Raw genomic sequence first — 14885 nt, 5'->3', positions numbered from 1 at the left:
GAGACTCGTGGGACTCAATTGCCCAGCCACTGAAAACATGGCAAACCCATTGCGCTGTTTCAAAATTTTGCTACTTAGGCTACATGTCAATCCAACTTTTTCATTTACAGCAAGTGTCAAAAGACACAAGTAAAGTGAACACCCACTTGTCGTGATAGGTAGCTCAGAAGCAAGACAGGTGGAAAAACACCTGTTTGCCATTAACATGGTGATTTTAGACGCCCTCTAGCCAAAACTCAAAGATGACGCATCATGGGAATATTATCCGCCAGAGTATCTCCAACAACTAGAAGAAGATATGAATCATTATAAAAAAAACACTACGCTGAGGAAAACGAGGTTGACTATTCCAAGATTCGCAATACCTAGATACTGTTTGTAACTGCCCATACTCACTCAATGACCTTGATGAAGAAATATGTAGGGGACTGTCTATATCTCCACTTGTCAACAACAAACCTATTGCATCAACAAGTGGCAACAAAAGAGCAAGTCCTTCATCAGCCTACCAAGATGATGATAGTGACACACAGGAGTACATGAATCTCAGTCCCTCACATGAGCCCATTAACAAAAATTGGTAAAACTCCTGAACCACTGCAAAGATTGCCATATGTGTTTATGAGGTGTTTGTCGTATATCAATAATACTAGAGGGTGTAGTCATGATGTAAGAGAATGGGCTTTCTCTATGCAAAAAATCTTACTTTTAGTCACAACAAAACTTGTTACTAAAAGTGAAAATATTGTGACCAATTATAAATTATTATTCCTAGATTGTGACTAAAGGTCCGGGGCATGAGGTATTTGTCACAAAAATTACAATTTATTGTGATTAAATATGTTTTTAGTCACAATATTTATTGTGACTAAAACTAAATTAGTGACATCTTGTGTCTAAAGACTATGTTTTAGTCACAAATAATATTTTGTTGTGAATAAAAGTTACATTTAGTCACAAACAATTTATGTTGTGACTAAAAATTTATCACTAAATCTACCAGTTTTTTGTAGTGACATATGGTTATTGATAGAATTTAATATTAGATCCAACATATTTTAATTAAATAAATAATATGAATTATGGCAGCTGAAACTTCCTCCAAAGGTGCTAGATTTCCTATGGCGAGTAAACTCTAATTGTCTTCCAACGAGATTTCAGCTTTCAACCAAACATGTGCCCATCGATACTCAGTGTCCTTTGTGTAACTTGGCTCCAGAAACCTCTCTCCATGTCCTTGTGCGATGCTCCTTTGCGCAAGGTTGTTGGAGTTTGGCTCATGTTCCTACCGTGGCTACTGCTGCCATGACATTTGCAGCCTGGTTTGAAGAGGGCATTCGGGTGTGGACGACGTCCGAGAAGCTTGAGGCTTCTATGATAGTATGGGCCATTTGGAAGCATCGAAATGAGTTAGTTTGGAATTCCAACAGACCCGGGGTTAGTGAGGTTGTGACATTAGCTAAATTGAACTTTATTGATTGGTACAATGCTCATAAGAACACCGTTCCTACTCATGATGTTAATGGTTTGGATGTTGAAGTTCTAGAGCATTGGACCGCCCCTCAATTTCCTATGATTAAAGTTAATGTTGATGGTGCAATCTTCTCTAATGAGAGGCGTTTTGGTATTGGGTTGATAGCAAGGACAGCGGCTGGGGTTGTCTTACAAGCAAAGAGTCTACTCAAAGAGGGTGTGTTGAAGGCCCACGTGGTGGAAGCAATTGGCATAAAGGAGGCTCTGAGTTGGATTAAAGAGAATAGATGGACGAATGTGGTGGTGGAGTCGGATTGTTTGAGAGTCATCAGGAATTTACAAAAGTTTAAACATATGGCTTCTCCTTATGGCCATATACTTTCTGATTGTATGACTTTGTGTTCGGGTGTTGATGATGTTTCTTTTAATTTTGTTAAGCGATCTGCTAATAAGGTTGCGCATGCTATTGCGCGATCTTCTCTTGTTGAGGCTGATTGTACTTACTCTGGGGATGCATTACCCATGGATTTTGCATCTTTACTTTTGAATGATTTGATTTAATAAAATTTCATCATTATTCAAAAAAAAAATTAAATAAATAATATGAGAAACTACTAACCACTAAGAACGTGACACATCCTTTAAGGTGCGTAAAAAAGTATATTCATTTTGTTATTCATCAATTTTTACTTACAGCATGCATGGATATATTTTTGGCATCTTTTAGTGAATGCTTATCATTGGAGTGATGTCAACGAAGAATGCCTAAAGTAACAATGACATCTTTTATATCAACTCTTTCTTTCTTTCTTTTTTATTATTGTTTCATAAAATAAAAAGATTTAACATGTATATATTAAATAATAATATAATAATATTTTAATAATTATTACTTAGCATTGTAATAATTTAGAACAAAATGCACCAAAAAATAATATGGAAGACAGATAAAATAAAGGTAATGTAGAAGTTTTGTAACAAACTTATATCACTTTTAAAAAGGTTCCAATTTAAAGATTGTCAGCATTAGAGATGTTGTTACAGTAGTGATTAAATACTTGATATCAGTTTATATTATATTCAATGAATCAAGTAGAGTATTGACTAGAAAATAAGAAGAGAGAAAGAGATTACACACGTATATATCTTAAAAATGTTGACTGTATTTCCAAGTTTCGTGCATGGTTATCAAAGGCAAATGCAGCAAGTACTTAAGAAGCGCAACTAAGGAAGAGAATAACATTAGCGATCCGACGAGGGAGAATGAAACTAATCTGTATGTTAAAGCATAAGAAATTACTAATCCTACGGTGAAAGTCGAATTGATAACGGCCAAAAAGAGTCCAGATTTTGTGCATATATAATGCTGCTACATGAACAAATACTTGAAGGTCTCGAGGGCGTAAAATATCCAGGCCATAGCTAAGAAGCCTGTAGAAGATGATGAACAGTCGTGTACCATGTTGAAAATAAACAAACTTGGTAAATATTTCAAAGTTTTCCACAAATCGAGTAATTGTGTCGCCTACTTTGGGAGATCAGACAGACTTCTTTTTGGGGCAGAATACATGATGGAGCCAGATGTGTTCAAAATCTTAGACAGACAACGTTTGTCATATTTCCCAAAATTGTGTGTTTGTCGCATGAAAACATAACCAACTATCTCAGCTACCGTGAGAATAACAATAGCTATTTAATGTTTGAAAACAACATAGACATCGCGGATAGATGAGGTAGAGAGCTTTCTTATCCCTTTTTCTTGAATCTCTTAAGGCATCTGGTTGGGGTTTGGGAAAGAGCAGCATCGTCTTGCTCTTTATTGAGAAAAGGAGAAAAAGAGTTTATTTTGTATTATAAATAATACTATGTTACAAAAAGAAAGGAGAGAGAGCCTTTAATACTCAACAAAGGGCGGTTACAAAACAGAAGGAAAGAAAGACTAAACATCATTAACTAACTAACCTACTCTAACTAACTCTGACAATGTTCCTAAAGCTTCGGAAACAAGAAGCAAAATTAGAAGAGAAAGAAGGGAAACTAAGCAAAAATACAGAGTAAATAAATATAGTGCACCCTTCTATATTCTTAATACCCCCTCCTCAAGATGGAGCGTATATGTCAAAAACGGACATCTTGGAGACATGAGAGCTGAGTATAGGGGCAGTAAGAGGCTTGGTGAAAGCATCAGCTAGTTGAAGTTTGCTTGAGATGGGAATGAGCCGTATAGAAGAGTTGTTGATCTTGTCTCTGATGAAGTGGCAGTCGAGTTCTATATGTTTAGTTCTCTCATGAAAGGTTGGGTTGTTGGCAATGTGGATGGCTGAGTTGTTATCACAGAAAATAAAAGCAGGGTGTGGTTGAGCAATTTGAAAATCTTGTAGGAGATATTGTAGCCAAGTCACTTCATTAGTAGTGGCAGCCAGGGCCCGATATTCAGCCTCGGCTGAACTCTTGGAGATAGTAGGTTGTTTCTTTGTACACCATGAAATGAGACAATCTCCTAAGAAGATGAAAAAGCCTGTGGTAGATCGTCTTGTAATGGGACAAGAGGCCCAATCAGAATCCGAGAACCCGCGGAGGTGTAGTGTGGAGTTCTTCGAGTAAAGAAGTCCTTGTCCAAGAAAGCCCTTAAGATATCGAAGAAGATGATGCACTTCCTGTAAATGTGTTGTCCGAGGATTTGCCATGAATTGGCTAAGAGAGTTCATGGCAAAAGTAATATCTGGCCGAGACAGTGTTAAGTACAAAAGTTTCCCAACAAGTTGTCGATAATGAGAGGGGTTGTCCAAGGCTTCTCCGTTTTCATTATCGAGTTTCACTTTGGGGTCCATTGGCGTTTTACTAGGTTTACTGCTCAAATAACCGGAGTCTTCAAGCAATTGGATGGTATATTTTCTTTGGGAAAGAAAGAGTCCTTCTTGTGAAAGAGCCACTTCAAAACTGAGAAAATACTTCAGTTTTCCCAATGCTTTGAGCTTGAATTTCTGGTGTAATGAGCTTTGTAGATCATGTAGAATGTTGATATTAGGTCCAGTAATCAAAATATCATCTACGTATACGAGTAGGGCGATGAAGGTCTCCTCAGTACCTCTGGTGAAAAGTGTATAGTCTGTCTGAGATTGTTTATATCCCTCTTGTATAAGAGCCTCGGATAACTTCTTGTACCATTGCCTAGAAGATTGTTTGAGTCCGTGTATCGACTTGTGTAATTTTCATACCAAGTTATTTTCTCCATTTAGAGTAGAGGGGAGAGTTAGTCCTTATGGTATACACATGTAGACCTCTTCATTGAGATCTCCATTAAGGAAGGCGTTGTTAATATCTATTTGTAAAATATGCCGATTTTTGATAGTAGAGACAACTAAAAGCAATTTAAGGGTAACCAATTTAGCGACAGGAGAAAAAGTATCAAAAAAATCTAGCCCTTCTTGTTGCGTGTACCCTTGAGCAACAAGCCGAGCTTTTAACCTTTCAACACTGCCATCACTATTATATTTAATCTTGTATACCCATCGACATCCTATGGCTCTTTTGTTTGGTGGTAATGGAACTATAGTCCATGTTTTGTTGTCGGTAAGAGCCTTAAGTTCACATTGCATAGCTTTCAGCCAGCCCACAATTTGAATAGCTTCAAAGTATGATCTCGGTTCTTTGAGAGAAGACACTGCAAGGACAAAAGCAATTTGTATGTGTCAGATAAATTCGAATATGATAGAAATTTATTGATAGGATGTGGGGTTGAAGAAGTGTCCTAAATGAGTGAATAACACTCAAAATCTCTTAGGTGAGATGGTGGCCTTATTTGTCTTTGAGATCTTCTAGGTGCCTCCTGAGAAGAACTTTGTGTTGCTGCATTATTTTGGGCAGCAATGTTTCGATTTTCTGTAGATGGATCTTGAGTTGCAGCGGTCTGATTTTCTGCAGGTGTAGCAGTTGTGGGACTTGGTTGTTCCTCCAAGTTCCTTTCATTCATATCATGCATATGTGGGGTAGCTGGTATATGCTCAGTAGAATCTGTGGGATACTCACAAATAGATGTGTCATTAATTATAGAATGTGGCAGAACAATTTGAGTAAAAGGATCAAAATTGTTGTCATTAGTGTTGAGTTTATGAAATGGAAAAATATTCTCATGAAACACAACATTTCTTGAAATAAAACATTGGTTGGTATTTAAATCAAAAAGCTTATACCCTTTGACACCTTGAGGGTATCCTATAAAGACACATACTCGGGCTCTAGGAGAAAATTTGGTCCTATGAGCCATTAAAGTAGAAGCAAAAGCAAGACAACCAAAGGATCTAAGATGATGATAATCTGGTTGTTTTCCAAATAAAATTTCATATGGAGTTTTGTTTCCCAATAGATCTAGGTGTTGGTGTCCTATTTATCAAATATGCTGAACTAAGGATGCATTCGGACAAAAATTTAATTGGCATCTTTTGCTTGAAAAAAACAAAGCTCGGGCAACATTCAATAAGTGCTAATGTTTTCTCTCAGCGATGGCATTTTTTTCGGGAGTTTCAACACAAGTGAAATCATGCAAGATGCCATGCTTACAGAAAAGATCTTTGAAAACCAACTCCGGAGCATTATCAGATCTGAAAGTTTTAAAAACAACATTAAATTGAGTTTGAACATATGACAAAAATTGAGGAATGATAAAAGATACATCAGATTTATGTTGCATTAAAAAAATCCAAGTAAACCTAGATTTATCATCAACCAAAGTAAGAAAATATTTGAAATTAGTGTGTGATGTAATGTGATATGGTCCCCAAATGTCACAATGAATTAGATCAAAAATTTTGGCAGCAAACTTGACATTATTATTGAATGGGAGCTTCTTTTGTTTAGTAATAGGACATATGTAACAAGGTTCTTTTTCATGTAAAGCAGAAATATTACAATCCAAAACATTTCGAAGCAAATCTAATCTTTTAAGAGATATATGCCCAAGTCTAGAGTGCCAGGTTTCAGCAGAAACCGAGAGGACTTGAGGGACTTCAGATGCAGTGTCAAGAACATACAGGTCATTAATTGCATTCCCTCTTCCAAGCATCTTGTTGCTGGTATTGTCCTGCATAGTGAACTTGTGAGATGTGAATTTTATAGAGATGGGAGTGTTCTTGGTAAGAAAACTGACAGAATTAATATTATACTTGAATGTAGGAGCATATAATACATTGTCAAGTGTCATGTTATTACCAAGATTTACAGTCCCACTTTGATTAACCATAAGGAAATTATTGTAGGGAAGTATGAGTTTAGTTGGGGAAATCTTACATATACATTGGAAAAGTTTGATATTAGAGCAAATATGTCTTGTTGCTCCGATATCAATGATCCAAGAGTTGTGTAATGGAAGTATAGAATTATGTGATAAGATAATACCTAAATTTCCAGAGGAAGTACCAGGTTCATTGATGTTGTTACCAGTTTGATGTGAAGCGAGTAAGTTCAATAATTGCTGGTATTGAACATTGGTTAGCTGCGGAAGCATAGCATGATTTTCTGAGGCAGTAGAGTCTTCTTCTTTTCCAGATTGTACCTGATTTGCACCAGCTTCTTTGGATTTATTTTGCTTGTTGAAACCAGGGGGATAACCATGAATTTTGTAGCACTTTTTGATTGTGTGTCCAAGAATGTTACAATGGGTGCAAAAGGGATGATTTCTTTTAGAGGGATGTGACCGAGAGGCTTGAGTGTCATCCTTTTGATTCCCTTTCTTGTCATTTTGAAAGGAAAAAGCCATAGCATGGCTGGAATTGTTGGAATTAGGTGCTTAATAAGTACCTCTTTGATGCTCTTCTTAAGTAACCAGATGAAATACTCTATTGACTTTGGGTAGATGATTTATAAACAAGATGCTCCCTCTAACTTGAGAAAAAGAGTCTGAAAATCCCATTAGCAAAGACATGATGTACTCCATGTGATAATGGTCTTGAAGCTTCTTGACTCCACCACATGTACATCCATTACAAGTGCATGATGGCCTGTAATTTGTTAGTTCTTCTCAAATTGTTTTCAGTTTAGTAAAATACATGCTATTGGTTTGATTTTCTTGCTTAAGGTTCATAAGATCTTTCCTTAGATTGTATATATGTGGCCCATTTTTCTGATGAAACCTAACCTTTAAATCATTCCATATAGCAGAAGCCCATTCATCATATAGAATACTAGAAGAAATTTCCTTTGACACAGAGTTTAAAATCCAAGAAATGACAATATTATTATTCCTATACCAAGCAATATAAAGATTTTAATCAGAAGTAGAGGGTTTAGAAATAGAACCGTCAAGAAAACCGCTCTTGTTTTTCACAGAAATGGCGAGCTGCATTGCTCTGCACCAGGAGACATAATTGTCTTGCTCTGTGAGAGGTTGAGATACAAGGGAGTTTCCTGGATTATCTCCATGGTGATGAAAATATGGAATTGCTGGATCCTCGAGAGGATTCTTGACAGGAGCAACTTGAAGACCTCGATTAGACTGTCCAGGATTAATTCCAACATCAGAAATGGTGGTCTGGACTTCGGTTTGATCGCCATGGCCAGAAAGAAAAGAACAAGGAGAACGAAGAATCGAAGAAGAAGATGAAGACACAGCTTGGCCGGAGAAGAAGACGCAGCAAGCTGGAAGAGAACGGATCGGACGGGAAAACCTAAGTTTCCCTCTCTGATACTATATTGAGAAAAGGAGAAAAAGAGTTTATTTTGTATTAGAAATAATACTATGTTACAAAAAGAAAGGAGAGAGAGCCTTTAAATACTCAGCAAAGGGCGGTTACAAAACATAAGGAAAGAAAGACTAAACATCATTAACTAACTAACCTACTCTAACTAACTCTGACAATGTTCTTAAAGCTTCGGAAACAAGAAGCGGAATTAGAAGAGAAAGAAGGGAAACAGAACAAAAATACAGAGTAAATAAATATAGTGCACCCTTCTATATTCTTAATACTCTTTATGACCTTTCTCAACAATTAATAGTCGTAATTGCTCTTGGTGAGCATTGGAACTTGGAAGGAGATCATTCCCCTACTTGGATCTAATATTATATATTGGGAAATAAAAAGAGTATTGGAGAGAATGATATGGAAGAGGCTATATTTTATAACTCAACTTGTGTAATTTTTTACTTGATACAAAATGGTGGGATTACATCTCTATAAATATTTATAGGACACTATGGACTATTCTAGAAACATGATTAAATGACCACCTTCTATATTTTTCTACATAATTCTCAATACTAACACAAGTGAAAGAGAATTATAGAAAAATCAAGAGTACTCAAACAAATTAGCAAATACAAGAATGTTCTAGAAATTTTAGTAAATTAGGAATACTCTATAAACTCTAGCAACAACAAGAAAATTCTAAAAATTAACTATACTAAATCAAGTTTAATATTTTAACTTCCAATACATACTAGAACGTGTGATGTTCCGTACTCTTATACTCGATAGGGTCGATAAGCTTTACGATGGGGAAGAAAAAATAGTGAGGATGCATGATGGAATTTACACTGGGTTAGCACCTTCCATGTTGACGCCAATTACAAACTCGAAAAAATACCTAATCAACAAATCAACAGAGTATATATATATTAATCCTTCCATGTAATATTGATATATAATTTCAAAGTGTTCTACCTGTTTTCAATCAAATAATAATAAGCTCATACTAGAGTGTGCAATTCACTAACATTAATCTCTTACATATTTTAATTTATTTTTATTAGTGATTAATCACGTTGTGCATAGGCATGTCAAAAAGATTCATTTAGTTGGAGGGGGTTAGAGCCCTGATCTGACAGATCACTTTTAATTTGAAACATTCAGAAACTTATTGGATCTCGAATCAGATCACTTCTGATATGTCCCACCTAATTTAAGACTCGGACCCCGTACCCAGATCAGACCCGAACCGAGGACTAGATCAGACTTAGCACTTGAACCCAAACCTAAACTCGGAGCTAAGACCCGGACCTAGACTCGGGATCCAAACTCGAGAGCCGGACCTAGACTCGAGATATTCGGACCCACACTTGGACCTGGACCCAAGACTTGAACCTAGACCTAGGACCCAGACCCAAATGCAGACCTAGACTCAGGACTCGGACTCCGACCCGAACTCGAACGCAGACCCGAGACCCACAACCCGGACTCGGACCTAGACTCGGACCCAGACTCAGACCCAGACCCAAACTCAGACCTGGATCCAAGACTCGAGACCCGAATCTAGGCCCGGGACCTGGACCCGAGATCTGAGATCCAAACCTGAGACCAGACTTGGGACACAGATGCGAGACCCGAGCCCGAAACTAAACCCAGGACCCGGACTCGAGGCCTAAATCCGGGATTGAACCCAAACCCGAGACCTAGATCCGAACCCGAACTAGGACTTGGACCCAAACCCAAACCCAAACTCAAACCTGGTTTCGAACTCGGATCCAAAACCAGACCCGAACCCATATACCCAGACCTAGACCCAGATCTGGACCCGAACACGACCCATAGTTGATGTTGGGGTTAAGTTTATTGAAAATATATTATCTTTGCACAATCTATTAATACAAGTCCATACCAAACATAGTATAGTATTAAATAATACAAATACAAAATAAAAATAGACATAAAATTATAAGTTTAGATATAAAATTAAAATTTTAAAAAATAAAGCCATGTCGAATATGATCCGATCTGAGTATCTAATCTAGCGAGCCATGGCGGGGTGGATCCTTACATGATCTTGATCAGGTCGGATCATAGTTGGATTAGATCTGACCCGACGCATTTATACTCCTAGTTGTGCAAGCAATCTAACAAAGTGCAATTATAGTGCCACTAATGTATCAGCTCCCATTAAAACTTTATAGTGAACTGTGCTTGGGCAAGTGTAGTACTTAAATGGCTAAAATTCTTTAAAGTCCTCATCTTGCACCCTAAAAAACTCAAAAAAAAAACATTATTTAGCATCACACAAGAGTACCAGTTACACTAGATGAAAGTGAACTTAAGAACAAGTCAAGAAACTGTTAGTGAAGTGCCTTCTTCAAGACAAGACTAATCTCCCACAACAAATCAATTGCTTATTTCATTATTCATGAAAAAAATCAAAGCCATTATCCCCAATTTAATCAATAAAATTTTTCAACCCTAACAAAATTAAGTTACAAAAATCTCACTCTCTTATCATGTCCAAGCTTGAGCATGAAGTTTGAGCTAGTCGGCTTTCATGCAAGTCCTCTTGCTACACATTCCTTCTTCCTATGTTTCGTCCAACTATTTCTCTTTAAATCTCGGCTTGCTGGTTTGGCCTCCAATGGCTAGTGTCTTTTCTTTTAGTTGGGATACAACTTCTTCACATCTCTTCATTTAGTCTTGAGCCTTTGATTTGTTAAGGTTAAGTGGGCCTATCATTTAGGCCTACATAACACTACCCCCACCCCCATGAAAACGACCTTGTCCTCAAGGTTGTGCAATTCATACATTCGAATAAAGGCATCTAAATTCTCCTAAGTTACAGCTTCAAGGTTGCTCAATGATCACTGGACAAGAACTTGCTTTGTTTGTTGATAGCTTACCATTTGAATTCGAGCAAGAAGTATGGCCAAGGAAAGCAAGACGGGTTTTTTGGTGATGCTCAACTCCAAAAGAGGGAAGAAAGTTTGTGGTGGAGTACCTTGGTATGGTTTTAGCTGTGAAACATGAAAGGTCGGGCAGATAAGGATACCTGGAGGAAGTTTCAATGTCTAGGTGATTGGTCCCACTCGAGCTATAACTTTAAAAGGGTTGAAGTAACGACAACAAAGCTTGGAATTAAGCCAATGAGCCACTATGGTCTACCTATATGGCTGAAGTGTTACGAAAACCAGATCACCAAGTAATGTTGAAGTACTCGATGTCTTTTTGTTTCTTGTTTGCTTGCTAGCTCATACGTTGTTGTGCTCGCAGTAAGTTTTATTTTAATTGATGTAGAATTTCGTCTTGTGCATGTAATTCATCTTCCACTACTTGGATTGTGGTAGCCTCTCAAGCGTAGAAAGGAATAGTTGGAGGAGTGCAGCAATAAACTGCTTGGAAGGGGGTCATGTCGATGGTGTAATGGTGGCTAGTATTATAGTGATACTCGACCCAAGTTTGAAACTTGTTCCATTATTTTCGGTATTCCACGATATAAGCTCACAAATACTACTCCAAGTATCGATTAGTGACTTCGGTTTGACCACCCGTTTGAGGGTGGTAAGCGAGCTCATCTTCAATTTAGTTCCCATCAGTTCAAAAAGTTTCTGCCAAAAAGCGCTTGTATAAACTTCATATTGCGAGGGGTGGTAAGAATTGAATGTTGCAAGTACCAACGTACTCCGAGAAGAACATGTATGGACTTCATGCTGCGAGGAGGCTATTTACACATCAACTGTATAATTAACTGAGTTAATTTATTCATTTCATTCTGCATGTGTCATGCAACGAAACCTATTATTTACTACTTGAAATATGGATATATAACATATTTTTTTATATAATTTTGAGTTTAAATTTTGGTTAAGGATATGAAAATTAGTGGTTAATTAGAATGTATGAAAAGTTTGCTTTATAAGAAATTTAGAATGTATATTGAGTGTTTTATAAACTTTTAGTTTGTAATCTTAATTTAATGTTTGTTTAATTTTGAATAGAAAAGCTTGGTTAGGGATATGTAAAATAATGGTTAGAATGTTATTTTGCTTCAATTAAAAGTTTGGTTGAGATATGTATTATTTTGAAATAATTTGAATTCAAAATTTTTATTTTGGGATATGTTAATTTAGGAGAAAAGAGAATTAAGGATCGAAAATTGCATCATTTAGCAGATTCTCCGCTTTGGAAGAAAATTGACATGTATTCCAAATTAGATTCGAATCCTAGAAATTTTCGTCAATGATCAATATCTAATCAGCACAAGTATAGATATCTTTAGTTTTCGCTTTAGATTGAATTGGATTAGATTGTGCAGATTAAATATTTTATAAACACCCCTATCGGTTAGTGTAAGTTAACCATTAATTTTTTAATAAATAAAAAATAATTGACCTGTGAGAATTATATTGGTTTAATACACCAGTTTTTAATAGTGGATTTTGATTCAATTCAATGTTTCATTAAATAATATGGCATTTTTTGATTGGGTAGACAGAGTAGTAATGGAGAGGACACAGTGTTTTGATTAAAACAAAAACAGAACTAATTGAGTATATATCATTTACCCCAATTCATTGAATACACACAAAAGAAGTTCTATATATTAAAGAGGGAAAACAACATAATAGTACATATATAGGTTGAACTTATTTGATCAAGAGCCATTATAAAAAATAAATTATAGCAATTAAGCCTTATTAATTAATAGGTAACTTTTCATGGGTGACACGATAGTGGGCGCTGAACATATTAACGCCAGTGTACATCCCATCATGCATTTGCTTCACAGTGGTTTTCCCATCGTAGTAAGTGTCCCGTTTAAAGTAAGAGAAAGGAACATCACACTTTCCATTGTTCACATCAAGAAACACTTTTAATATCGTCTTACCAGGAACTTTGGCTTTGTAAGTAGTCTCCACTGTAATCTCTTTTGACGATTCATCCTTACTCTCTCTTTCGTATGTATACTGACCAGACAATTGAATCGTCCCACTAAGGATTTCCGGAATCACGGTAAGTGTCAAGGTCTGCTCGAACCCGAAGCTGAGGGAAAGGTTGGTTTGGACAGATTGAGATTTTGTTTTCTTGTAAGAAACCATGATGTCCATACTGGTTTCCTTACTTTCGTTGTTTTGACGTTTCGCTGCTAAACTGTCGTCGATTGGAATGTGAACGTTGTACACTCTACCATCCGGTATGTGGAAATCGAAGCCGTACATAGTACTTAAGATGACACTTTCCATCACCCACAACTTAGTTTCATTCATCATGGTGTCCATTTCGGCTTTGAAATACACCCCACTACCCTTTTCCTTGTTGCAGAACTTTCGGTTTCCCATATTTTTGAGGGCAACCGTCTGTTTTTCCCCGAGTTTTATCGGTAGAAAGATGGTGTTGTTGTCATCCCAGGTGACGTCGCTAGAGTTGGCCAAGATGTAGTTATCTTCGTCGCGCTTCCAAAACTTTCCAGTGGAAGCGTTCTTTATGCGGATATAACCATCACGTTTCGTGAAGATCTCATTTACTACCCTTAGATCGCCGACGCTCTGTCCCTCCACAAACTCTAGGTAAGAATCGCTATTGCGACAGCTGAGAATAGATTTGGTAGTTTCCTTCTCCTTTTTGGAGAAGGAAACTTTTTCGGGAAATATGGCAAATCTATCCCAATCCAAAACAGTGAACACAGAGCTTGTGTCACGTTTATCGATTGGGAAGGTGTTATCGGTGTAGAAAGCTTTGTCGTAAGGCGTCGTAGGATCAACCTTCAAAATAGCGTAACGACGAGTGGTGGGGTGGTGAATTCGGATATTGTGTTTATCCGATCCAGCATCAACATCAGCTGCCTCATACTTGAACATTGTACTTGATAGTCCATCATTTTCTATAGGCTTCTCAGCACTTGCTTGGATATACAAATCCTCAGTTAAGCACAAGTATTTGTTGTTGTTGCAACAACGTAAGTGCACATAACTTTTATTCTTCTTGGCTCTTTCCATTTCGAATTTCACCAAAGGACTCGTAATATCGTCTTCTTTGAAATACAGGAATGTTTGTGAAAGATTATTTTCGATACTTTCTTCCTTGCTTATCCTTCTCAAGTACTTTAAATTGGCGTATGATTTTAGAACCAAAAACCGTGGCAACGGACGCGCCTCTGAAGCCATTGATCGATCAAAAATTCCAACCGATTCTTAATTTGAATGAATATATTGCTTTGTTGGGTGAATTAAGAAGTGATATAAGGGATCAAGTATTTAAAGAAGATACACAAAAATATTATAATGAAGAACTCTGATAAAAAAAAATATATGAAAGAAAAAGAAAAAAAAAAGGTGATCAAAGCTGATGACGTTAGTCGGAACACAAAAGATGATGACTAATTATATTTTGTATATTTTAAAAGTTGTCTAAGTAAATACTAAATAACATTTCAAATTAGACCAAAACTTCTTATTTAATTATCAACAACTTTAATTAAATCATAAAATATATTTGTACAAAAATAAATTAGTTGTTACATTTAAATAATAATAAATAATTTAAAAAATAATTATTTTTAACAAAATAATAACTAAACATCATCTCCCTCGGTAGGGTACCCAAGTTGTCTAGGCACCCACATTCTTCTCCTTTGTCTTTTTTTCTCTCTCTCCCTTTCTCTTTTTATTCTCTCTCCTTGGGGCCAAGGAAGTGTTGGCGCCCCCTCCTTTCTTCTTATTTTCTCTC

General features: G+C 36.6%; 1 protein-coding gene across 1 annotated transcript; it reads right to left on the bottom strand.

The window, feature by feature from the left end:
• Positions 1-7735: 7735 nt before the first annotated feature.
• LOC115719773 (uncharacterized) lies at positions 7736-14323 on the bottom strand. Its single transcript, XM_030648961.2, has 2 exons — positions 12914-14323; positions 7736-8155 (listed from the first exon to the last, which is right to left on the bottom strand). Exons 1-2 carry the CDS (start codon positions 14321-14323, stop codon positions 7736-7738), a joined length of 1830 nt encoding a protein of 609 aa, XP_030504821.2.
• Positions 14324-14885: the final 562 nt, after the last annotated feature.

The sequence above is a fragment of the Cannabis sativa genome, chromosome 2 (assembly GCF_029168945.1).
Source record: "Cannabis sativa cultivar Pink pepper isolate KNU-18-1 chromosome 2, ASM2916894v1, whole genome shotgun sequence".
NCBI classification, from domain to species: Eukaryota; Viridiplantae; Streptophyta; class Magnoliopsida; order Rosales; family Cannabaceae; genus Cannabis; species Cannabis sativa.
Note: the sequence above shows the minus strand (reverse complement) of the source record. Positions and strands in the feature narration are given on the sequence as shown.

What these genes read in the sequence shown, in the direction of transcription:
- LOC115719773 (XM_030648961.2), bottom strand. Translation starts at nt 14,323, where the DNA reads ATGGCTTCAGAGGCGCGTCCGTTGCCACGGTTTTTGGTTCTAAAATCA. An exon ending in ATGATGGGATGTACACTGGC is followed by an intron (nt 8,156 to 12,913) that starts GTTAATATGTTC and finishes TTCTCAATATAG; the next exon opens with TATCAGAGAGGGAAACTTAG.